General features: G+C 42.8%; 1 protein-coding gene across 1 annotated transcript in view; it reads left to right on the top strand.

Moving 5' to 3' along the window:
* Positions 1-27,242, top strand: part of cacna1a (calcium voltage-gated channel subunit alpha1 A) — a 145,595-nt gene that overhangs the window by 81,404 nt on the left and 36,949 nt on the right. The window contains exons 19-33 of the mRNA XM_022764397.1: positions 1,639-1,789; positions 3,955-4,562; positions 5,122-5,429; positions 6,079-6,211; positions 6,317-6,446; positions 7,465-7,524; positions 7,786-7,892; positions 11,459-11,473; positions 17,812-17,911; positions 18,852-19,012; positions 19,836-19,973; positions 20,600-20,801; positions 20,900-21,064; positions 22,093-22,203; positions 22,565-22,648. Coding sequence (XP_022620118.1) covers positions 1,639-1,789; positions 3,955-4,562; positions 5,122-5,429; positions 6,079-6,211; positions 6,317-6,446; positions 7,465-7,524; positions 7,786-7,892; positions 11,459-11,473; positions 17,812-17,911; positions 18,852-19,012; positions 19,836-19,973; positions 20,600-20,801; positions 20,900-21,064; positions 22,093-22,203; positions 22,565-22,648 — 2,473 coding nt within the window. The remainder of the gene's footprint in view (positions 1-1,638; positions 1,790-3,954; positions 4,563-5,121; positions 5,430-6,078; positions 6,212-6,316; positions 6,447-7,464; positions 7,525-7,785; positions 7,893-11,458; positions 11,474-17,811; positions 17,912-18,851; positions 19,013-19,835; positions 19,974-20,599; positions 20,802-20,899; positions 21,065-22,092; positions 22,204-22,564; positions 22,649-27,242) is intronic.

Below are 27,242 nucleotides of genomic sequence, written 5' to 3'. Positions count from 1 at the left end.
CTCCGGTAAAACAACATGGTTTGGACACTCTGCTGCCAAGAGCTTGGAACTGGTTGGTTTTGGGACCAGCGAAAGATCTGTTGGCGTTTCCTCTCTGGACTCATCGTCTAAAACAGTTTGAGATGCCGTGTTTTCCTCTTGGCCTCTTGACAGACTCTGTCCATTTCTGGGTTGAGCCAACAGAAAACCCATAGGCTTACTGGGTTTACTGGGTTTACTGGGTTTACTGGACACCTTTAGGGCTGACTAACTCTAGCAGATGCCATGAAGATGGACAGATAGGAAACGTGGATTAATTACAGGAGCTGAATACAGTTCTCTCATTCTCCCTCTATGAAAGTTGCTCGGCCGGTCGTACGTTAAAAGAAGACTTTACATGCAGAACATAAAAACTTCCTGGTTTGCTTCCACGTTGTGCCATTAGTGTTTCTCCTCCTGACCTCAGCCCATAGACGTCACATCAGTGTGATGTCATGTGATTAAAGGTGCTTGTGTAGACTCTGGAAAAGTTTTAAAAAATTTAAAGCCTCCATTGGTTAAAATTTGGCAACATTGGCGACATGCAAACAACCCAAAATGCAACACTTTCTTAAAGTGACAGGTTCACTCTGTGACACAAGTAGTCGCTACATCCAGAGAGAAAGAAGGTGAGTCATTATGAATAAGTAAAAATACACAGGCTCAAGTGGGGACTGGAGCATGTAAAGGACGCCAAGACAAGAGATGCCAAGAAAGGAGGAACAATATAAACTGCACTTAAAAAATACTAAAGAAAGAAACAAAAGAGGGATGGAGAGCTGAGCCAAAAAGGACAAAAGGATGGAGAGGCCGTGCCATGTTCCTCATCCTAAAACTGGCTAATGAAAACCAACCCGAAACATCAAATAATCATCTGAAACAACAAACACCCAGCACCCTGGACCATGCTGGGAAACAAAGGGGCAGATCTGGGGAGACAAGTCCACCTGGTAAACAGGTAGAGGAGAGGGAGCACCAGGGGGGGAGAGAGAGAGAGAGAGAGAGAGCGAGAGACCACACGAGCAGTGCACAGTTCAAGATGAATCCCACTAAAAGAACATTATCTCACACTCCATGAATTAGAGGACAGTGTAATTCATATTCACAGTGAAAAACGCTGCATGTTTTTCTGCAGCGCTCGGGAGACTGGAGCTCTGCGGAGTTCATTGTTCAGTGGTTCAAAGTCTTTTCATTTTTTTGCTCTTCTCCGTCTCGGCCACTTCCTCCCGCGCTGACACTGTTCACAGTTCACGCTTCCTTCCTTCACAGGTTCTGCTTAATGTTACGTGGTCTCACATTGCAAGTTGCAGATTGCCATTAGTTTTATTACCACATTTTGTTTTATTCTTCTTTGCACCCGAGTTCTGTCTTGCTTTTGTAAGTGTTCACTGTTACTACCTACTGTCGCTGCTAATTTCCCAATGGTACAAATTCATTCTCCGTTCCTTTCTCTCCCTTTTTCTGTCTATTCATCACCTACTCTGCCCTTGTATATACCTTTCTATTCGTCACCATATCTTCTTTTTATCCATCTTCAACATCTCCATCTCCCCCTTTCCTTTCCCAAATCAAATCCCTTCTTCTCCACCCAATCACCCGCACCCCACCCTCCTCTAACAGTAAGGAGCAGCAGAAGAACCACATCAAGGGGAACAAGTCGGTGTGGGAGCAGAGAACGAGCGAGATCCGCAGACAGAACCTGATGACGAGCCGCGAGGCGCTCTACAATGAGCTGGAGCAGGACGACTGGAAGGTGGGGGAGGGAGAGGAGGTGAGGACCCCGCCCTTCCCCTAAAAAAGGACACACGTATACACATATATATATACAGTCTACTCCTGATATATATGGTGAATATATGTTGTAATGTGTGTAGAGTGATGTGAAAGGGACATTATCGCCCATCTGTTTTGAACAACTCCTGGATGTTAATTGGAAAGGCTTTATATTAAAAAAGATGCTCAGTTGGCATTAAATATGAAAATGCCCGAAACATACGGCCCCATAAATATATATCACCACGATATCACGACCAGGTTCCAACATTTTGAAAGACAAATTGGACGTGATGTCTTTGCCAAATGTTTGCCAAGAGTTGGAGCTGATGCCAAGTTGTAAAAAATCATTTCTCTGGTTTTCCAAAAGTTTGAAACACGTTGGTTTAAAAACCCTGAGATCATGTTCATCCTTGTCCCAGTGTGAGAAGAGATGAACGTGGTGTAAAGTCTTTTGGAAACTCAGACAGTTTACGTGAACAGTTTAAGATCAATGGTATTGACGGTGACAAGTTTCTATGTGAATGTGGCAGGTAACCAGTTTGTTTGTTCCACATTTTTCTGCTTCCCCAGCAGATGTGAAACTGTTCAAAAAAGTAATTTCACACCAGCTGGAAATCTTTGTTTTTGCTGACCTCCTGTGGTGCAACTCGTCACATTGGCATGGTGATGTAGAAGTGTACCCCAGGGTGTGTCAGTCCACTGTGACATCACCGTTGGGTGTGGTTACAGGACATGTCTGACCGCACCTATCCAGGTGTATGAGTGATGCTGGGCGTGCAGCTTTTCAGTCTGATGTGAAGTCACTTTTTAATGACAGTACATTTTGGCCCATCTGCATGCAGTGTGCACTGGACTTTACACAAGCGCCTGATCTGCTTCCGAACCGCTGTGCAGCGTGGGTCATGCTGCATTTCACAGATCTTTTGATTCCAGGGTGTCATGTCCCTTTAAGCCTGTGAAAGAGTGTTATTATTGCACTAGCCGGTGCTATATGGGACGGCTTGAAGCTGCGTGCTTGGGAGTGATGCTGATATAAAGTGGGGCATGCAGAGAAATCCAGAGCTGTACCCAAAGAGGGAAGTGGACTCAAAACTGGAGCGGGGCAAAAAATAAAAAAGACGACGATCAGGAGTCGACTGGATGTGGCTCGGCAAACTGCATCTTCACAGCTGGAGCTGTTTCACCATTTTACTGTTCTGAAAATACTCATGACAATTTTGCTTTTAAATTGTTTATGCGGAATCCAAAAACGGTGGACTGTTTGCTGAACTGTGTATATCTGTGGCTCAGGGGAGGGAGCAGGGCGGGGAGATTATGCAAGTGCCGCAAACTCCAGGTTTATTCTGGGTGAAGCGAGATGTCAGTCAGGTGTAGACTTCCTGACCTGGACTGCATCTGACGTTCAAACAGCTACTGAAACCTAAAAAACCCCGTCAATGCAACTGAGCTGTATTAACCCGGGTGTGATGAAACATCTGCTTCTGGAAAACTGTTAAAAACCCAACAGTTTCAAACATGCATGGACGAAGGAAATAATTCTCATTTCCTCACTTCAGTGAGGAAATGAGAATTATTTCCTTCGTTGCTGCAGCAAAATGTTTTTCTTTACTTTGCTTTTGCTGTTGCTTGCACTGACACTTCATTATCACTATAACCGTTCTTCAGTTCGATAACATAGTTTGAAATGCACAACCAAAGTAAACTCTGGGGTTCATTAATGTTTCTTCCTTCAAATATTCCTGCTTGGTGCATTGGAATATTTTCCATCAGTCAAATTAATGAGAGAAAATGTTTAAGATGCAGAGGAATCACAGATGTTGTTGTTGTGCGTCAAAGTTTAAAGTTCTTTTAATTGTAACACTAACATGGTAACTGGTAAGTGGCAACACTCGCTCATCTTACTCTAGTCGTACAGATGTTTGGGGATTTATTTGTCCAAGTTTTGAGATATCTGTCTGTGAAATTCAGCTGCCGTCGTGGCGGTACGATGGTCAGGATATCTCAAAACCAGAGCACGTAAAGACGTAGTGTTTCTTCATGGCTAGATGCCACTAGGGCTCAACAGGAAGATGCGTGTCATGTGATTTGGATGACCAAACCCCTCTGAGATATATGTGAGATTGTGACAGCACCCACTGCTACGCTCTCACCCTCCCTCAGGTGTCCTACCCACGGAAAGGACGTGGTGACATGAAGACCCACTTGGACCGGCCGCTGGTTGTCAACCCACAGGACAACCGCAACAACAACACCAACAAGACCCAACCCGGTGAGCTGCCTCTGGACCAGGAGTACCGCCACCAGGACATCGACCACTACCGCCGAGCCGCCCACTACTACCACCACCACCGCCACCACCATCAGAAAGCCATCGGGCCGGACAGCGGGGACGCGGGACAGCCAGCTGAGACCCGCGTGCAGCACGGATTCAGCTGCACGTCTCTGGGAAACGTGGAGGGCGGCGTGGAGGCCCAGCAGGGGGAGGAGAGGCACAGCCACAGGAGCCACCGGGGCCACCGACACAGGAACAGGGAAGGCAAGGAGGCTCGCAGCGCGTCCCCCCACCGGAGTGAAGCGGGAGAGGGGAACAATGAGCACAGGAGGTCCAGGCAGCACCGCAGGGCAGCCAGGGAGGGGGAGGAGGGCAGGAGACACAGATCCAGGGGGACGGAGGGAGACGGCGAGAAAGGCGAGGAAGGGGAGGGACGGAAGACAAGACGGCATCGCCACGGCAACCAGGAGAGGAGCAGAGGGCATCGCACCAGAAAGTGAGTGAAGGAAGGGTTTATTTTCTCCGTTTGTGAGACTCAAATTACAACCTGACAAGCACTAATAACCTGTTAAGTTTGTCTTTGTCTAAGAAACAGGAAGCCACCTGACACTCACACTAATGACCTCTGAGGGGACTTCCTGTTTACCCTTAGATCAGGTGATCAAGAGACACAGAGACAGAGAGAGAGAGGCAAGACACAGACTGACCTGCTGAGAGACGCTGTAGATGTTGTCAAAGTAGACGAGAAACGGCAGAAATGTTCAGGCATGCTGCAAGTCGTAGAGCGTATTTTTAATTTCCCCAGTTTGTGGCAGGTGAGAGGAAAGTGTAAAAACCTGTATATCTTTCTGTGTGCACTAATGAATAGTTTAAGGGCGTGTGCAGTGCAGGAGACATTTTGTGACATATGGTGCTACATCTGGTGTTTTTGATAAGATGCGCCCTCCATCACCTGATCTTCTCCATCGTCCATGTTTCATCTTTTTTCATCTTCTCTCCCCCCGATTCCTCCTTTCTCTCCGTCCTTCGTCCTTCCTGCCCTCCTCCTCCGTCAGGGAGCACCACAGCACCGGCCCCAGCCTCTCCACCACGCGGCCCATACAGCAGTACAACGAGGACCTGGACAACTTCCGCAACAACAGCAAGCTGGCCAGCGCCCACGAGCACCCTTACGCCCTCCCGCCAGATCATCCCGACCACCCGGACCACGTCAACAACCTGCTGAACTGCCGCGACGCCGACACCCACACCCTGCTCCACAGCATGGACAGCCTGATCCTGACCAGCATGGCCAAACCCGAGTACACAACCATAGACATGCCCCCTGTCTACCCCTACCCCTCCACCAACGCCATTCTGCAAGGTGAGCGCCTGAGGGGATCAACATGGGTGTCATCATAAATCCCTTGTTATTATGAAAGTAGAGAATTTAGCTGTACTCAAGCCCAGTGATATTCAGGATTGAGGGATTTGGGTCATGTAGCATCACAAATGGCCATCCGTGAAAATAAAACGTTTCTAAATGGTAACTTAAAACACAAAATGATAAAAAAAAATAAATAAAAAGAGAGAGAGTTGACAGTGGTACTCTTACTGTGATAACATGGAGATTTTAGCCTAAAATTTGTTTGTAAATCTGAGGTGTAATTTCAGTTTTGGTCACTAATGGCATCAAAGCGTGGCATCCCAGTCGTCTATTTATTAATCAAATAAATAACCAAAAACACTTTTATTTATTTGGTTTTGAATAAACTGAGATGTGTAGATAATGTCACTTGACAAAGCTTCTCTTGCGGTGTTACTCCCTATGAACAGTAAATTAAGTTTGTCATGTAAATGTCATTTAAAACCACTTCTTCACTGGTAAACACTGACGCACTAAACCCAGTGTGATTCACTTCTGCTGGTGGATATGTTTCATGTGTTTTCTGTCTTCTGGCTCTGGTGAAAGCTGACCTCCTTCTGTCCGTTCCTCTTCCTTTTTTTTTGTTCTACCTCTTTGTTTTGCTCAGTGAACAAGAACGCCAACACCGACCAGAAGAAGAGCGAGGAGAAGAAGGAGGAGGAGGACGAGGGGGGAGATGAAGACGGCCCCAAACCCATGCCTCCATACAGCTCCTGTTTCATAATGTCCACCACCAACCCGTAAGTGTTTATGTGTGTTACAGAATATGAGCGGTTAAAAACAGTTTGTTTTTCGTGGGTTTTTCTTATGGGTCGACATGTGCATGCGTCTGTGTTTTGCACCAGGTTTCGGAAGTGCTGTCACTACATCCTGACTCTGAAGTATTTTGAGTTCAGCATCCTGTCTGTCATCGCTATGAGCAGCATTGCCCTCGCTGCAGAGGACCCTGTCTGGCCTGACTCGCCACGAAACAACGTGAGGCATAGTACCGTGTGTTGACCGACTTTAACTGGTAGAGATGTCCGAGCATCAGGCCTTGACCTTAGCGTTTAAATTAGGCGAGGTCAGGATCAATGTTAATGATAATGGCAGTTTTCTTATGCCTCTGCGCCGGCGACTGTCAGGGCTGGAGCAATATCTCAGTAACACCTTGAGGGAACTTCTTCAGATTTGTCAGAAACATTCATTTCGACTCAAGGATGAACTGATTAGATTTTGGTGGTTCAAAGGTCAAAGGTCACTGTGACCTCACAAAACACGGTTTTGGCCACAACTCACAAATTCATTCACCAATTATGACACAATCTGACTCACATGTCTATAAGGATGAAATGAAGTGATGACATTTTATATCCAAATGGTCAACTTCACTGTGACATCACAATGTTCTGCGGAAACACCATTATTCAACACTGTAGCTCAGGAAAAAGAGATTGTGACCATGTTTCCTGTAACTTGGCTGGTTGGTGGACACCTCCAACTGCAAGGCATTAATTCTAGTTTAATCTCGCACCAGCTCTGGGCAGGATTCTGGTGAAGTTGTACACCAGTATACTTGGAAACATTCAGGATTATCACATTTAAAATGAAGATGTGGAAGATACTGAGAAGAAGGATATTACCCAGAAAAAAAAAAATTTAAAGGAGAATCAGAAAATGAAAAATGAATCCATTATTGTTTTACTTACTAATATTTATCAGAGCTTAAATAAATGTTGAAAAAGGACACTGAAGAGGGAAACAGGGTGTGACAAATAGCTAGATATTCTAAAATGGCAGTTTAAAAATAGCCACTGAAAACAGGATTAAGATTAGAATAAGGATTAGGCTCTGGCTGGTGTCTGATTGTTCGTCTCTGTCTCTGTTAATCTCTGCAGCTCTCTGTTTCTCATTGATCCATCTCTCTGCCTCTCTCTCTCTCTCTCTCTCTCTCTCTCTCTCTCTCTCTCTGCCGTGATAATTACATCTCACTGTGTGTTGTGTTGCTCTGCAGGTGCTGCGCTATTTTGACTACGTTTTCACAGGCGTCTTCACGTTTGAAATGTTGATCAAGGTAACAAAGTATCACCCGTGTGAGTGTGTGTTTGAGAGCTGATGATGATGATTGTGTGTTTTGCGTGTCTTTTGTTTTTTTTGTAGTGATCTGTTGTTATGTTTTTTTTTTTTTTTGTGCATGTGTGTGCTTAAGTTTGTGTATTTGTGCTGTGTCTTTGCCTTTCTAAGTGCACCGACTTGTGTATGAGTGTGTGTTTGAGTTATTATAAGTGTGTGTGTGTGTGTGTGTGTCGTACTGAACATGCTCCGTGTCTTTCAGATGGTGGTGCTGGGCTTGTTTCTCCACCAGGGCTCCTACTTTCGCGACTTGTGGAACATTCTGGACTTTATAGTGGTTAGTGGTGCTCTGGTGGCCTTCGCCTTCACGTAAGTGCCCCCCACCCACCCACCCTCCCTACCCTCCACCTTCCTCTTCACCATCTCCACCACCCCGACCCAAAACACACACAAACACACATTCCACCATCCACAGAAAGACCCTCGTCTCCCAGCCTTGTGCGTCCGATACAACAGGAAATGCTGATCTTTCTCTCCTGTTTTCTCAGCCTGCTGTACAGAAATCATCACTTCCTGTTGCTGTCTTTCTATCTTCCTTTTACTCACTGTCCCTGTTTCGCCTTCAATCTGTCTTTTTTCTTCCTCCTTTATGCCTTTAAACTCTCTTTTTCCTCTTCTCTTGCTTCCCCTTTTCCCCTGTTCTTCTTCGTCCTTCTCAACTTTCTCTCTCTCTCTGCTCTAAGTCTTGCCTTGTAGTTTACCGTTTTCTCTTCTCTGTAGTCATGTCATTGTCTCTTTATCTCTCTCTCTCTACTCCTGCAGTCTCTACCTCTTCTTCATTTCCATCCCTAGTTCCTCATTGGTCATAATCACGTGGCATTGTATCAGCAGGTCTTTCTCTACGTTTCATCACCACTTCATCTGGACAACCACCTGAGATCCTAACCTTAAAAATCTAACCCTGATATTCCTCATCTGTAAGATCTTCACCATCTCTGACCTACACTCTAAAAAGGAAAAAGGCTCCTCGTAACATTTTGACATCTTCTTGATGCTACAATCTTTGGGGAACCTCAGGAGGTACCCTGAGGAACTCCTTCTGAATAATTACATCCACAAACGTCTAACTAATTGGACTGTTTTTACTGTATGTAGTGGGGACCCGTAAAATGCTGAACAAAATTAGTTTTTAGAGTGTAGTTACACTGTGTCCACCCACCTCCACCCTCCAACGTCGCCTGAAACAATCACCTTAACAACTATCCCAATGATCATTCCCCTTTACTGTCTGATCTGAAAAACTGCAAAACACCACCTGCTCCTTATCAACATTTTCTCCTCCCGATCTTCCTTGCTCCTGTTCCCTTATGTCCACTATTTGCCAATCCATGCCGCTCTGATATTTCCACCAACCAGGCCGTGAGTCATCCCTTCCTCTTTCTTGCATCTAAAGCCCCGACTTTGATCTCCCTAACCTTTGCTCACCCATACACCCCTCAGGTCCTCTACAGCTTTGGTCCCTGCTGATGCTTTCACCTCCTTCCAGATACCCCCCCCCCCCCTTTCATTAGAGCTCCTCCTCCTCTCTTATCATCACATTGCTCACATGTACTGTATTTCCCTACCTCACTCACCCCCTTACAACCCTATTAATCCTAACATACAGCGAAGAGAGTAAGAGAACAAGGGAATATTGAACCGCTTTCATTGGTTTCCGTTGACCTCTCCAAACCACCTTTATTCTCCAGCAAACAGCAGGGGAGTTTTTACTTGCTTCCATAATTGGCTGCTTCTCTACTTTGGCTGCATTTTGTAGACCTGCTCCACCTCCACAAATTTTAAATAAATTCATGCCTCTTCCTGCCAGAGCACCATCAGCTTCCAATCTTCCTGAGGATACTAAAGATAAAGCGAGACTGATTGTCTACAGCCAAGCTAGCAGCACAGCACGCTAATGTTTAGCAGGTACAATCTAGTTCATGTTCACCCTCTTCGTTTGGTGTGCTAGCCAAGTAACATTTGCGAATTAGCACAAAACACAAAGTACGACTGAGGGTGATGGGAATTACATTTGTTAATAAACCGAAAATACTGGACAAATCAGAATTTGATCTGCTGGTGATACCATAGAAAAAGATAACCAAATTTATTACAGTTTATCCTGAAGGGGACCGTGAATGTCTGGACTGAATTTCATGGCATCCATTCAGTAGCTGTTGAGACATTTCAGTGAAAACCACAAACATTAACCTTATGGCGGTGCTTCAGGAAAAGTCAGGGGATAATCAAAGTCAGTTGGATTCATCATCTAGGGACCATGAGTGTCTCTACAAAATTTCACGGCAATGCATCCAACAGCTTTTGAGGTATTTTAGGCTGGAGCTCCGTGTCAGACCTTCATAGATTATAAAGAGATTGAGACGATCCTCTCATCTCATTGGACAGTTTAAAGCAGAACAAGTTTTGCTGCCTTCAGTTTCTGGGCTGTATGTTTGAGTGTCACCCATTGCTCTCTTGCTTGCTCTTATCCCCACCCAACCCCACCCTGTTCACCCTTGTCTACAGTATACACCCAACAGTAAGTAATTAACCCTTCCGCCCCTCCAAACTCCACCACAAACACCTTCCAACCCTGCCTCTCCAACAACCATTAAAGCCAACATCCTGCCTCCAACCAAACCACCCCCTCCCCTTCCCTTGCCTCCTGCCTACTCATCCTCCCCCGTCCTCCTGGCTGGAGGTCCCGGACAGTCAAGTCCGTGGGGGTGAGGGCGCCCCAGACACCTTTAACCCTTTAAGAGCCCAGGCTATCCGTTCGCCACAGGGAGGAACACCACAAGAGCTTCATCGCCTCTCTTTCTCTTTCACCCACAAACACCAACACACAAACACACATACTCATCCGCCGTTCCGACCATGTTAAAGTACCCGGAGGCCACAGGTATTTAACTCTCCTTCCTCTGCACGACCCGGGGAAGACAGACTGAACGTGGGAGGGAAGGAGGGAGGCATGCTGGGGCAGGGTGTGGTGGGTGGAATGATTTGTTATTATGCTGAGGTAGGATATAGATAAATACATATGAATTATATATGTATGATATATGCACCTGAGTGGGACTGAGTGTGTGTTTGTGTGTGATTTAGAGAAAAAAAACAAACAAAAAAAACACAAGAGTGAGTGAGAAAAAGAAAACGCTTGTGTGTGCATCCTCCTCAGCTCTGTGGATGATCAGTGCATGTCTGCCGTGGTGGCTGCATGAACCTGAACACAACCTGTGATGCAAGAGAACGGCATCACTCAGAAATATGTTAATGATGTTCGGAGTCGGTCCCAGGCAAAGAAATGTGCTCCAGTTAAATATGTTCTGGTAGCTACTCAACTACTGTGGAGGTGTGTTCAGACTGAATGCAAAGCAAATCTTTCGATGTGGTGTCACTGCCGAGCGACAAAATGACAAGTGACACGAGTAGATGCAGATTTGCTTTAGGTGGCATGAACTGAGGTCAAGATGGAAGGTGTTTTTGGTGTTATTCAAAACATTTGTTTTTTTTTTTATGATCATCAAATTTCATTAAAAATAACAAAACCAACAATGTGTTACTTCATCTCTGAATACTTTCTGACAGCCCCGCCCTGTCTGTGGTACTCAGTCCTAAACCCATTCCTTTCTGCTAAAGTCAACTGCGACTATTTTCAGATGCAAATCCTAACAAATGTGGGATATGCTCAAATAAAACTACAGTGCCCCTGTTCATTGTAATGAGAAAACATGTCACTTAGTGCAATGGAAGGTTAAAAGGATCATTTCATTGTTGGTTTTGGTTTTTTTGTGGGCTTTGTTGACAATAAGAAAATATAGAATATTGCCAGCTTTATCTTTTAGCTATGTTTTAATGTTTCTTTAAAAAAAAAAATCGAACTCATCCCAAAATAGTTTTACTTCACTTCAGTGTAATAGGTAAAGAAAAGTAAGAAAAATACTTTTTTTTTGTTTGTTTTTTTGGTAAATTATGAGATCAGCCACCGACCTTGAGGTCAGCACCTATCTCGTTAGCGAGGGTCAAGTAGCACTATGACGGACTGGAAGTGCAGCACCACCTCCGCTACTTCCCGCTTGCGGCTGTTGGTCAAGCAGACCTGTGTGACAGAATAGTATTGACACAAAGTTAAAAAAAAATAAAAAATAAAAAATGCAATTTTCAACCCCTTTTTTTTCGCACATGCAGGTCAGTTTCTTCTGCTGCCTGTTATCCCACAGTGCTTTGAAAAGCAATTCATTTTGCATGTCACAGAAAAAGTAAAAGAGAGACAGACATCTTACCGCCCCACAGCCCGGAGTGCTAATGACTTCCACTTTGCGTTCAAGCTGAACACAGCACTTCTGCTGTTATATATGAGTTATAGTGCTGTTGTGGATGTCACTGTGCGTTCACGCTGCCAGCGACTGAAAGCCAGCGATCGCAATGTTGAACTCGTGTTCTTGGCCATCAGAAAAGTTGTCAGCACCTAAATCATCACAATCCCTATGGACAGCTATTATACGTCTCACATAAAAAATTAAGCTGGCTCTCACCGCCCATTGGACTGTATGACAGTGATGCGGCTGCCAGATGATCTGAATGCAGAGTGACATCAAATAAATCAAGGAGCGAACAGGATGGGGAAGGTGCACATACAAGTGTCTGACAGCACAGGAGACAGGTGGTATGAAGCTGAAGTGAAATATTACTTTGGTTTAACTTTTCACACCTGTGTTGAAGTTCAGGAGAGACGCACATACAGCCCATGTTAAAGGTCCCATATAGTATAAAAGGTAGATGTCCATGTGTTGTTTGCTTATAAAGCAGATTAATATAGGTTCTATATTAATACTGTGAAAGTATCAAAGCGTTCAGCCTGTATTCAGAAACTGAGCCTTAAAACCAGCCGTCAGGACTTCTGTGACTTTGTGATGTCACAATAAAGCATTCACCAAACCCCGCCCACCTGGACCCAATATCCAAACCCTGCAGGATTTGGTTTCTCTGAGTATTTGCCTCTCCTCTGATTGGCTCACTGACCTGTTGTTACTAAAGGATAGAGATAGTTTTTGATTCTTTAAACCACATTTTTTCTTATGAATCATTCAAATAAAACACAGGAAAAGTGTAAAATATGGGACCTTTAAAAGAATTATTCAGAATTAACTCTTCTACATTTTTGATTAAAACATTTTGATAAGTGATCTAACCTGAATATTTTTTTCATAGATACAGTAATAGATGTGTGCTGTTTTGATTGGTTTTCAAATTAAAAGCACCAAATCAGCACCAACCATCACAGCTTCCTAAAAAAAAAGATAAATGTCTGTCACAGTGAAAAAGTGAAAATGTTCCAGCAAAGTAAAACGTCACTTTAGCGAGGAAGACAAGCGGCGAGAGAGAACTTATCATATTCAATTATGCCATCTGGCTGATAAGTTTGTTACGGCAAGTTGAGAATCACTCCACTGCTGCACCCTCCACAGCATGACTCCCCGTCGGAAAGAGGACGCCTCCTCCCCTCCTTCACTGATCTCCTGCTCCTCTCCCCTTCTATAAGGCTCCCTGTTCCCTCTCACTCCTTTAATCGCCCTCTCCGTTTACCTTTCAAGGTGCTCTCATTGCCCCCCCGCCCCACACCTCACCTTCGCCTCCTCCTCTCTCCACCCTTCCTCCTCTCTCCACCATCCATCCTCCTTTGCTTCCTCGCTCCCACCATCTGCTCCAGGGCTGAGCTATAATCCAGTTTTGCTTTAAAAAAAAAAAAGGAGGTGAAGGCCTCACACACACCTGAGATTTCACTGTGACGCATGACGTTGTTTAAAAGCAGGTACATCACCGAACCATTGTACGGAGGATTCTTTTAGCATGGTCAGAGTGCAATGGCTTCACACTTTTACAGGTTTTAAACACGACAGTTGCGCTTCTGGCACCCTTCATCTTCCAATTAAATGCTGAATGAAACCTGGTCGTGACTTGAGAACTGCATGCAGTCGCAGTACTCTCTGAGAATGCCTTTTCTTTCTATTAACGGTGTGTGTGTGTGTGTGTGTGTGTGTGTGTATGGGATAATACACACAAATCCTGTTTTCTTGAGTCCCCACTCATGACGGATGTCCTGAGTGTCATCTATGTGCTCTTAACATGTCAAGAAAACCTTGAACCGGCCACTCGTTAAGATCTGATGCCTCTTTCTTCCTCCCCCTGCGCAGATGTGCATGCAAAAACGGCTTTTTGATAAAATCCCGCTAGATGATTGCAGATCTAATGAGGGCAATTTGTGCTGTAGGCCTGGTCTAATTGATCATTATGGTGTGATAAGATAAGAATCGGTGTAAATGGATGCAGCAATCGAGTTTCCTCTTCCAACCGTGAAGGTAATTCTTCATAGAGCTGGTAGCGCAGCAGGCCACAGCTGAAGACAGCCGGGAGAGGAGAAGGAAGGTTTGACCGTCCGCAGTCACAGAAGTGCTCTTATACTGAAGAGCATTTTTTAAAATGGCAGTTCTAATGGAGTAAAAGGTGCATCCTTATATGTTATAATATAAGGGGAGGGAATGAGGTACAATGCTAATTTCAACCTTTTTCAGATAATATAAATTATTATCTTAAGAGTTATTTCATTAATTAAGAATTAATTTCACCTCACTGTACTCACTAACTTTCTAACTGTCTTTAAGCCTAAGCTAATGCTATAACAACTTATGTAAATCGTTTTTGTAACATCTGCTGTTTAAAAGCGATGAGCTAACAGCTAAAAATAAGCCAGTTTTACAGTATAATGAAAGGTAAGGCAATGTTACAGTAATGTACAGTATCCGTGTGTTTTATTATCAGATTTATGGAGCCTCAAAAACTGATCTAATCAAACATCCAATCAAAATCTTGTGCCACAAGTTGAGAGATCAAAAATCAAACTAGTGTCTGGTTGTCATCGTGGCTTGAATATATTTTATTTGACAACCTCTTATTCTTCAATTTCATACAAAAAAAAATGACATTAAGGTTTTTTTTATTTTTTTTTATTTAAGTGAATATTTGGAGAAATTAGAGCAGAGTAATACAGACTCTCCAACTGAAAGCTCGTAATGCTGTTATCAAAAGGAAGATGTGCAATGTATAATACAGTATAATGCAGTATGTAGGCTTCACTTTATCTAATAACAAATCTAGGAGACGGGTGTGTAGACATCCCGTCCAGTCGTTATGGAAACAAGAGATGGGTGTGGGAGGGGGAGGTGGAATGAGAGGGAGTGATGAGTGCATCTGAGTGTATATGTGTGCTGGTGGGTGGGTGGGGTTTGCTAAGCAGCTATGGCCATCTTGCTGTCCTTCCTTCTCTGTCTGTCTCTCATATGGATGTATTTTTTTTCTTGTTTCTACCAAACCCCCTCTCTCTTGTCTTGTGTCTGTGTTCGTTGATCTCTCTCTCTATCAATGTGTGTCTATATGTGTGTGTGTCTGTCTGTGTGTCCTTCCCCGTACCTTCCTCCTCCTCTTCCTCTTCTTCTTCTTCTGTCCCTGTCTTCCTTTTCTGTCGCTGTCACTGACTCTCGCTGTCTCCACCTTCGGTGAAACTCGACAGGAGCACCACCCGGTAAAGTTCTTCCTCTGTCATCTTCCTCTGTCCTCCTCCTTCTCCTCCTCCGCTCTGTCCCTTGCTCTTCATCACCGGATCAAATTAGCTTCTCTCTCTTTCTTTCTTTGTTCTTCTGATCGTTCGTACTCATTCTCGCCGCATCGTTGCCACTTGTTTTCTTCTCCGCTACCATGCCAACAAACCACGGGAAACCAACTACACACCTCAGCAGGGTTGATTTAAAGTGTTTGATTCGTTGCCCACAAAATTCCACTTTGAAGGAATTTTCTAGTTCCAATTTCCGTATTATATAAATTAGCATCAAAGTGACACTCCACGCACATCTGTATCTGGTTATCAACCTGTCGCACCCTGTAGGCTTGAAAGGTGGCTTTAAAGACTTTGTGCTCATTTTAAATTCATGCAGTTCAATGGATTACTAAACTGAGAATTACTTTGCCACTGGCCATCAGTGCATGCTCATACATACTCATACATGATGCTGCGGCGGTTTTCACATACTGACGCACCTGCTTCCTGTTCATCAATTGGTCGTCTCGAGTCTTAAATCATGTTGGCGTGTTGTTACATGTGCCAGTGAGAAGATAAAAATACATGTAGTCCAGGAGGTTCAGGTAGAGTAATACGTCTATGTGTTTGAAGGCTTAATCGGAGCAGTTTATAATCACTAATCAATATCATCATTCATTCCCTGGTGCATGAAAATAAAGTAAATGATACTAAGAGGCAGGATTTTACGCATTTGGAAAGTTACCACAGCGGCCGTCATTTTATTCTCAGTCTTGACGAGAAGACACAGTCGCATTGTAAAATAATCTACCACAATGCACTTGGACTTGTAGAACAGTCTGTGGACTTTTCCACTGTTGACCGCCATTATAGACAAGAACCCAAGCTTTTAACAGCTGCCCTGCTGCGTGACGGACGGAAAGTATGGAAAACCTTTTAACTGCCACCTTTTAGTCCTACAGCTGTTGAGAGTTTGATAGTCAAACTTACTGGCGTATCTTTGTATTTTAAGGAACCACCCCGTATCAGTCAAACACCTCTTAAGTAGTGGTGACAGAACGTTGAAACAGCACACTTTACATACGCAAACATCAATATCGAGACTCAAAGAGCTGTATGCTAGTGTGTGTGCGCGGTTGTGTGCATGTGTGAGTGTGTGTATGTGTGTGTGTGTGTGTGTGTGTGTGTGTGTGTGTGTGTGTGTGCGTAGGGATGTTGTTAATTCCTAACACCTATGGCCTCACTGGGCTTTACTCTAATACTCTCAAGCTGCCCTGATAGAGAGACCTCAGTCCTACTCAGCTTCAAAGGAGGAAGGCCTATTGATCATCGATTGAGTCTCACTCTTGCACACACACACACACACACACACACACACACACACACACACACACACAAACCCCCGCACGCACACACGTAGAACTGCCGAGGCTCAGACTCAATCAATCAGCCTTGAATTGAATCGTCTTACGTTTTCTGCCACGGGAACTGAGTTCATAGTTAAAGAGCGAGCCTTGATGGACGACCTCTCTTCTGCTCAGGCTTGGCAGGCGTCCAGACGCCTCCTGCCTTGTGTTTTTTTTTTGAAAATGGCCCATCCACTTACAGTAAAGATCAACTCGGCTATTTACTCCCTTGACACCCCAATTTTTCCTCACTGATATTGGTTTATGGGCGCACAAATCATGAGCAGAATGTTCACTTATGGGCTTCGGAGAGGAAACAAGCGCATTAAAACACACTACTACTGAAGGAGTTTGTCTTTCGCCCGTCAGTCGTTTCCTGCGTAAAACTCATGGCTCGTTTGACTCTAGTGTTGCAACGTGTTTGTTTGTGTTACGACATGCGATGTCTTGTTCTGCGAAGGGACATCACATGTCCGAAAGAGTCTCGCATAGCCTCCGTTTCCTGTCCTCGTCTCCTTCAGTTCAGGGTTGCTGTCCTAACCGAAGAAAAAGACGATAACATCTTTTAAGAAATTTGGAATTAAATGAAAGGAAGCTATGTGAAACGTATCAGAAACAATCCATTTGGTGTTAACAAAGTCATAGGATTATAATGACATAATCCTAACCATGTAAGATTTACAGCCCACGCTTCATGTTCCCACATCTAAAACTCCCATTTCTTCCGAAGAACCAAACAGCGTGTCACTGAAAAAGAAAGAAAGAGGTTTGGCTGGGCACTCTGCCGGGAGATGCCTGTCAATATGGAATGAGTGAATGTTTATTGTATGTATTGATGGTGAAGACTATAATATATAATGATGATGATGATGATGATGCTTCTTGATGTCCATGAAACCAAACGGTCGGGCGACTGATCGCTTTCCCCTCACATCGGTTTCATGTTTGACGCACACTTGACGCAGTTTCTTTTTTCTGCAGAAGAAGAGACTGTAAGAGCTGTGAATGTCCACACGAGTGCAATGTACTGTTTTAATACACGATTACTGCAAGCGTCATATCATGTGTTGTCTCACTTAGAGGTTATGTCTATGATACATTCAGCTTTGAGGACATACCCCTCACATCCACCTCTTACCCACCCTCAAACGGGTTGGGTAAGAGCCCCTTGCGATTGTTCCATCTCCTCATTCCTCCACTCCGCTCTCTAATTTTCCTCTGGTGCTCTTGTTGTTCCTTGGCTGAACTCTAGGGGGAGCAGCAAGGGAAAAGACATCAGTACAATCAAGTCCCTTCGAGTGCTGAGGGTGCTGCGTCCTCTAAAGACCATCAAACGTCTCCCCAAGCTAAAGGTAGGCCCGGGAAGGTCTGTTGCTGCGTCTCAGTTCAGGGGCTGCTTGCGTCTAGTTTAGTTCCCTGAACAACCACAGAGAAATAAAGATTTCTTTTGCAAGTATTTGACGAACATAACAGGTGAATCTTGTTTGCCTGTATCACAGTGCATCACAGTTCTTAAAGGATGCAGCCCCTGAAGTGGAACAGCGCTAACAGTAATATCTCTAACCCAAAATATGTCTGCAGCAGTTATTTTAGTCACTGGGACAATGACGCACGAGCTCTTTTATTTCCTAACTTACTTTTCATTGCTTTTGCCATGAGTTTTATTTTCTTGTGATAACATCACATCCATCCGAGTAACTGCAGAGATCCCAAAAGGTGGCGGCTTTGCTGAAAATAGGTCAGACGGGGTAAAAACCCAAACCGTCTCATTGTAAACAAACCCACAAGTTAGCCACATTTATGTACAAGAGAAAACCAAGGCTAATGGTAAAATGATCATTGACATCCATTACAGTTTACAGACCCGATTTGTGGTTGTAATTAATTGTAGTTTTTCTTGAAACCATCGGCACAGATAACATCCTTTCTCTGGTGGTTGATTGACAGAATTATGGGAAATGTAGGCAGTCTTTATTAGGCATTTGATTATTAGTTGAAGGAGGCGATGGGCAAAAAATAACTCAATATCACAAACTAATTGAACTTTGTAGTACAGAAGGGTTGATTTGTTCCTAAATGGTGCCACAGTGTTTTTATTTTATTTTGTCTTTATGATCATATGCTGAATTCTCATTTAAGTCCATTATAAATTGTTGATTTCTTTACAGTGCAGGAATGTTATCAGGAGAGTGACTCTTGATCATATTAAAATACAAAGTACAACATGAAGTGTGTGTTAATCAGCCTGGCTGCTAAAGTGTATTCATAAACGCCTCTATCTGTTTCCCGCAGGCTGTGTTTGACTGTGTGGTCAACTCCCTGAAGAATGTGCTGAACATCTTAATCGTCTACATGCTCTTCATGTTCATCTTCGCTGTTGTGGCCGTGCAGCTGTTCAAGGGTCGTTTCTTCTACTGCACGGACGAATCCAAAGAGTTTGAGCGCGACTGCAGGTCGGTTCAGAAAGAACGTGGTTCAGAACTGACAACTATCGACTGTTGTGACATTTTTCAAGCAGAGATAGTGTTACAGTGCCAGTGACTCTCAAATTACAGGATTTTGTGATTTTATTTTTCGTGTATTGTTGTAAACTAAATGTTTTTTAGGTATTTGGACTTTTGGTCGAACAAAATGAGACATTTCAAAATAAAAAAGTAATCGGCAGATTGATCCATGTTGAAAATAATCATTAGTTGCAGCCCTTACAAACAAAACATGACTCAAACCTGTGATGAAATACAGATTCTGCAACATGTTGAGCACTTCATTTCAACCCACTTTTCAGTAAATAAACACATTTCATTCAGTATGAAAGAATTATTTTTAGTCGTTATTACAAGTGAGTTTTTTTATACAGCAAAAAATAGGAATCTCATAGACTGTAAGACTATGACCAAGACTTGTGCTCGTTAAGTGCCACAGATACTTTTGCACAGAGAAAAACGTAGCGATGTGCTAATGAGAAAGAACACTGAACATGACTGAGTCCTTTGACCGGGTGAATCAGTTGTGAAGATGCTGCCACCTAGAGGAGTCAGTGAGAAGCAGAAACTCTACAACACAGGACCAACTCTAAACCTCCAACCTCTCATTTTGTCAAAAGTAAACAAAGGGAGAAGAACAGGGTGTGTGATGATCCTGCTGCTTTTCTGTGCCTCCATTTTTTCTGATTGAATCTTATTTTGTGTTTTCATGTTAACCCCTGTGTGTGTGTGTGTGTGTGTGTGTGTGTGTGTATGTGTGTGTACACACACACACACACACCTGTCCACTCAGGGGCGAGTATTTAGTGTATGATAGGGATGAGGTAAAAGCTCAGAAGCGGGAGTGGAAGAAGTACGATTTCCACTACGACAATGTGGCTTGGGCCCTGCTCACCCTCTTCACTGTCTCGACTGGAGAGGGGTGGCCGCAGTGAGTAGAACACACACACACACACACACACACACACACACACACACACACACACACACCTGAAGCTGTGTCTCACATTGTCCAACTATAACTCAAACTTACAGCTTTAATGTCATTACTCTACTACTGACACTACAAGGGCTGCAGAAACATCTGTATATATCTATATATTGTGACTACATTGACTTTTTAGTCAATTAAGAGATTTATTTAAAAAAAACAATTAAAGTTGATGTTGTAACCAGAAATTTCAGGATCTTAAAAGATGTGTCTGTAAAGTGCCAGTAATTTTGTTTTTGAACTTATAAGAGAGAGAATCACAAGCATCATAAATGAAACCTCCAGCCTTTGGATTGTGAAAGTACGATGGCATATTGAGAGTTTACAAAGATTCAGTTGTTTCATATTGAAATAAAGCATTTTACCTTTTTTTTTTTTTTAAATTAAATATCAACACAATTTTTTGATGGACATACATTTTTAAAATGTATATTTTTTTTTTATTTAATTTATTTTTTATTTTTTTATTTATTTTTATTTTTTTTTATCTTTTAATATTTATTTTTTAAAATGTATTTTCATGTTGTATTTTAATGCACTCTTTGTCCTCTGTCTTCCTCTCACAGGGTGTTAAAGCACTCAGTGGACTCCACCTATGAGAATCAGGGCCCTAGCCCGGGTTACAGGATGGAAATGTCCATCTTTTACGTGGTGTACTTCGTTGTCTTCCCCTTCTTCTTCGTAAACATCTTTGTAGCTCTCATCATCATCACCTTCCAGGAACAGGGGGATAAGATGATGGAAGATTATAGCTTAGAAAAGAATGAGGTGAGGAGAGATTCGAGAGGCTGTGTGTGGATTTTCAGATCTCTAGTGTTTATTATTTTTTTTAAGCTTCTAACTGCTGCTCTCCTCTCCTCCCTCAGAGAGCCTGTATAGATTTCGCCATCAACGCCAGGCCTCTGACTCGCCACATGCCGAAGAATAAACTGAGCTTCCAGTATCGCATGTGGCAGTTTGTGGTGTCTCCGCCCTTCGAGTACAGCATCATGGCTCTGATCGCGCTCAACACCATCGTCCTCATGATGAAGGTGCAAGTCCGACTCTGAGTGTCCGACTGTGTCTTCAGCCAACTATCTGTGATGTGTCTTGATAGGTTTTCTTTTGTTTTACACCAGTATGTTTTTATGTGCAGCTTTGCACATGCTGCATCTGTATTAAAACAAAGGGTTTCCAGAACAGGAGGGAACTCTCATGGTAATACTCCTGATCTGAACTATTCAGCTTTAAAAAAGCCCCATCCAAATTTGTCATCCAACGTTTAGAAAGCTGAACAATATCTTTATATGATGAATGAGAAATTTCGACTCAGACTCTGCAGCTCAACTGAGCATTTTAGCATCTTTCAGGTCATTGTTTTGGCCTGCGACAAAACTCTCATCATCCCTGTGTCCAGCTCCAGTCGTAATGCTCAGGAGGCAGTGGAGACCAAAACGGCACCAAAAGGAGAGTGGATCACGACATTAGCTATAAAACATTAGCTACATTAGCTTTGCTGTGAAATTCTGACCAAAACTCATTAATACAGCTTTAAATTAAAAGCTAATGTCCAATTTCAAACCGGATCATGGAGAAATTATTTTTTCATTGCGACATAATAACTAATTATACAGACTTACATTTATATATTATTATATATGTTGTTGTTTTTTTACGATCAGGAGAAAAGGGTTTTGACAGCTTGGTATGTTGAGGTCAGGACTTAACAAAATAAGACATAGTGTCTTAGGAAAATATGTAAACATTTAAAAAATCACAGAAAGTTTCCAAAGAGAAGACAGACTTTAAGGAAATCATCTTTTTCCTCATCAAATATTAAATCTGATAGAGTTGAATCTCTGTTTGGCTTCTGACAAAGTAAACTCCTCTTTTGAACATCAGTTTTCCTTTACATTGGAGATGCAATTTATTTATTACTTCAGTTTTGGTAGGAAGCAATTTGAGCTCTTTAGTGACACAGTCAATCAAACTCAACAGTGCAGAGACACTTTTTTTTCCCTCTGTAGTCGCCTTTGCTGTTCTCATTCCTTCTCTGCCTTTGTCCTGTGTGTGTCTGCAGTTCGACGGCGCGTCGATAACCTACGACAACGTCCTGAAGAACCTCAACATCGTGTTTACCACCTTCTTCTTCCTGGAATCAGTCCTCAAGATCATCGCTTTCGGCCCTCTGGTGAGCCTCAAACGAGAACCATAAACATGATGAGATCCACAAACACGCAGCATCTACACACACACACACACACACACACACTCACTCAAAAATTCCTTATCTAGGTTGACCCAGTCTATATGCTTCAGTGTTTCTTCCTATTATTCATTTATAAAGCGGGTTATTTCGGTAGACAGATCTAGAGCATGTTCTTCCTGTCCCTGAAAAACCCAGAGCGTACCGTGTTGTTGCACGACAGTCACGCTATCAGCCTCCTTCCAGCCTGTCTCCACAGCAACAACCCCACCATAGACCAGGGGCGTGTCCCCTTACCTCCGTCTCCTCGCTGGGCTTCTCCAACTTTTCTCTGTTTCCCCAACAGAATTACTTCAGAGACGCCTGGAACATTTTTGACTTTGTCTCCGTCCTTGGAAGCATCACAGACATATTAGTGACGGAATTAGGGGTAAGTGCTTTTTGTGTGTTCGGGCCAAAATGACAGTGTTGATTTGCAGCCGAAGATTTGTCGATCATTTTTCTCATGAAACTGATTCAGGTGGACTCAAAGGAAACATCAGCCCCGTGTCGAAACCAAATCTACCTTTATTTTACTGGCATTTTGAATTAGCTCAGAGGAGTCCTTCGATGCAACGTACAACAACGAGCACAACCTTCACACTGAATTACAATTTGTATTTCATCTGTGTATTTATGAGTTATTCACAGAAGTCTGTAGAGACGGCCGTTGGCTTTAGTTCACAAGCAAAAGATATTCACTGCGCAAACATAAAAACTAAACAATCGCAAATTTCATAAATCTGTTTTTCTACTCCCCTTAAACAGATTAAATAAAAGTTATGGGCTGATTTTTCCTTTAAGTCAATTAGTCGACAACTGACAACCATTGTGCATCACACCATGTCGACACACACACACACACACACACACCCCGAAAAGGGAGACTTGCAGGGGGGAAACAGTTTGTCCGGCTCTTACAAAAGGTGAGGGAACAAAACAGTAACGTGACCTCACAGTAACAAGATTTTAAGCTCTCTCTCCTTCAGTGAACACAATACTGTACGTTGTTGTTTTGTTTCTACTAAATTTGATGGAGCTCTGTTGTCAGGCAGTAAAGGGTGCGGGCAGATACAGAGACAGTAACATTAGCTTATTGTACCTTGCAAGCATCTGTGTGTGTCTATATGCTGTGTGTACATTATTCAATGGAAGGCTTCATTCTGATGTTTAAAAAATGACGTTACTTATCTTGTACTTGATTCCGTTTTGTGACAATATTTTCTCCAACAAATTCCTCAAATGTCTCTGAACGTCACAAACTTACCTGCCCAGTCCTGGATTGGTGTGCAACGACCCTTCAACCCCAAATGTCAGAAAATTCTGAAGTCCACCTTATCCACATCGAGATGACGGCGCATGCACGTTGAGTGCAACTGGAAACCAGACTTGTGGAGTCTGATGTTTGGGGTTAAATGGCACTTTGCACCAATCGCAGGTTCTGCCTTTACTGTGCTGTTGTGTATAAACACACTCATGTTAATCTCACTGTTAACCGTGTTTTTTTGTTGTTGTTGTTGTTGTATGCACATCTGTCAGTTTGTCTGTGTTTATACAAACGAGATATGATGAAGTAAGACTCATTATTTGTGCAATTCAGCAGCATTTTCAGCCCCTCTGTGTTGCCCAGCTCCAGGTTTCAGTCGTACTTATTAAACCCTCTGACTTGTACTGAAGTCTTCCTCTCATTCACTCTGACAGGATTAGCAGTAACTGTGCTAATTACTACAAAACCATTGTGTTTTTCAGATTATTAAAGACGCCCTCTGGCCAAAGATAGAGCCGCTAAGTTCACGTCTTAGCTCTTTGACATTAATTGACATCAGTGCAGTTTTCAACACCGTGCTGACGCCCAATCGATTATCTGTCCACTCAGTGTCAGCTGGAAGCAGCCAACGTGCTGATTGAGTATATTTGATCTTTGCACTTGTTAGCTTCATCAAGTCAAAGCTGCTGTTAGTGCTGGCTAGTAATCACGTGTTGACATTAGCAAAAAAAAAAAAAGCTGTTAGTTCAAGTTAACTTAGGGGACTCTTCCACAAAGCTGCACCAGTATCTGCCTGATAAGACCAGTCGCTTTGACTTTTACTCGTCTGACATGAAATTATAAAACCAACAAATCATATAAGGAGAGAAGAAGCATTCAATGATCATGCCAAAGTCAAATGTTTAACAAAAGGGAATCCCATAACCAAGCACACCCTTTGTTACACAAACCAAAAAAGAAACTCTACAAATACGACAAAGTCAATGCAGAAAGAAATCAGGAAATCAAAATGACAATATAAATGTGTATTAGTGGAAGAGAAGGAAATATACTGCAAATGCTTCAATACTGAAAAGTAAATGTTTTAACTTAAAACACGGAGACCAGAACCGCTTCATGGACCAGATTGGAAAGCTAACCTGAAAAGGAAGTGGTACGTGGTTTGCTAACAGAGCTGGCTTCAAAGAAGGGCTGAACCACCTGTATCAGGTGTCGCTCACTAACTGTTGTTGTTGATGTTGTTGTTGTTGATGTTGTTGTTGTTGTTGACCTGAAGATTTGTGTTTCACTGCCTTTTTAACGACGCCCATAATGATTCCGTCTTCCTCTTCTATCTCTTTACATGCTTTCTTTAAACCTCTCTACTTTGTTGGCGCCCTACGCCCCTCCCACTCCCTCCTCCTCTGATTCAAAATCCATCCAATCAAAATGCACTATGAAATCCTTCATCGTGTTCTCCATCCGTGCTGCGCCATGACATGTGGTGGTGGTGCTGTGATGATGATGATGATGATGATGATGATGATGATGATGATGATGATGATGATGATGAATATAATGATGGTGATGGTGTGCGTCTCGCCCCATGCCCCTGCCCAATAAAACATACGACCAACCCCCACCCCACCCTCAAAAAATGTCTCACCCACTCACAATGTACTACAACTTACCAAAAAAAAAACAAAAAAAAAAAACGTCCTCCCCATTCATCTTTCTACATCTTCGCACATGTAGAATCTGGTTGGTTTGTAATTTATCTCTCAAAGCTTTCTGCTGCATCCTCATTGGTCATGCGTACCCCTGACCCATTACTTACCCCCCCCCCCCCCCCCAGTCACCCGCTCCCCCATGACTAGTCTTAACCCCTTGATCCCAGTGCATGCGCTTTTCTGGATGATGACCTTTTAAACTCTTTGATGACGTGGAGAGGTTCATTATTAGTGTAAAACGTTTTTAAATGACTGTACACACACATAGACTCATATTCAGTCCCCTAGAAAACTTTAGAACATTTACAAACATTTAACTTTTCTTCTAGGTGCAATAGAACACAATACTTTATTAATCTCAAAAAAGCCAGGTGGCTTGGTGATAAAGAACACTGATTATATTCTATACAGGCTACCTAAGTAGGGAAAAAAACTTGCTCTCCTTTGGCGCAACATTTGGCAAATTAAGTATACTGGCATCTGGTTCCTGATTCAGTATACTTAAATTAAGTACTCTTGATTCAAGTATACTTCAAATTAAGTATACTGGCATCTGGTTCCTGATTCAGTATACTTAAATTAAGTACTCTTGATTCAAGTATACTTCAAATTAAGTATACTGGCAGCTGGTTTCTGATTAAGTATACTTAAATTAAGGACTCTTGATTTAAGTATACTTCAAATTAAGTATACTGGCATCTGGTTCCAGAATAAGTATACTTAAAATAAGTACACTGGGATCTGGTTCCAGATTAAGTATACTTAAATTAGGTATACTGATATGAAGTATACTGGGATCTGGTTCCAGGTTAAGTATACTATAATTAAGTACACTTGATTTAAGTATACTGCAAATTAAGTATACTGGCATGTGGTTCCAGATTAAGTGTACTTAAAATAAGTATACTGGGATCTGGTTCCAGGTTAAGTATACTTTAATTAAGTACACTTGATTTAGTCAAGATGTAGTCTGCTGTTCTCGATCTTTCAGATGATTTTTTTTTTTTAGTGCTAATCATTTTAAAGATCATGTTTAATTAAAGTTAATAACGTAATATTCAGTTCATTCTCTTTGCAGCAGTATGAAAGTATACATATTTCTGTTGTCATGACAACATTAGCAGCTACCCGCACCGGTTTAAGTAAATTTTCTAACACACTCTAATTCAAACTGTAAAAATAAAATCTCACACTCTTTTTAGTGCAACTAAATAAGTGAATGTGTGAATCAGAGTTCATGATGTGCTCGGCGCCACTGGCCCCTTACTGGTCTGCATGTAGGCCAGTTCTTTCCCCAGAAAGAATGCTGCCATGCCAAGCCATGCCATGCCATGCCATGCCATGCCTGCACCGAGGCTGCTCTCTAGTCCCTCCTCCTTTCCTCTCCCTCCTCCTCCTCCTCCTCCTCCTCCTCCTCCTCATGCTCCTCTACCCGCCTTGCCTGTCAACCACAAAATGCCAGGGCCTCACCAGGGAGTCTGGCTGTTGTACATTAAATATTACTCTCTGTGACACTGTAAGGAACCAAAAACATAGAGTGCAAAACAATTTACAAAGCTCCTAGACTGGATTCCACCTCTGAGGATCCTTCATTTTGATTTGAAGTTTGACCTGGTCTTATTGTTGGGGCTGGAGGGTGAGAGACAGCAGGCGTCCAGACTCAGTGTTCACTGTGATGGATTCTCCAATATGAAGTCGCTGGTTGAGTTTGGAGTGATTTTCATACAGTAGAAGAATTAAACTGTTTGGCCTGCATTTGCAAATATAAAGTACAAGCAACTAAAATGTGTAGTAACACTGATACGATCCTTTAAAATGAGCCAGTTTTTAATGAGGATGAAAGTCAGTGATTCATGGAGCTGAATCCGTGTTGAGGGCAGACGGCCTCGGAGTCGAATCTGCTCTCTGAGATGCCAAGTTCGGTCTGGTAAAGAAAACATTTTTAAATATTTACACATTCGGCCAAGACACTGTCACAGACAACCCCAAGCCATGCTCTTATTGTGTGT

Source organism: Seriola dumerili, unplaced genomic scaffold, assembly GCF_002260705.1.
Source record: "Seriola dumerili isolate Sdu_G_001 unplaced genomic scaffold, Sdu_1.0 BDQW01000538.1, whole genome shotgun sequence".
NCBI classification, from domain to species: Eukaryota; Metazoa; Chordata; class Actinopteri; order Carangiformes; family Carangidae; genus Seriola; species Seriola dumerili.
Note: the sequence above shows the minus strand (reverse complement) of the source record. Positions and strands in the feature narration are given on the sequence as shown.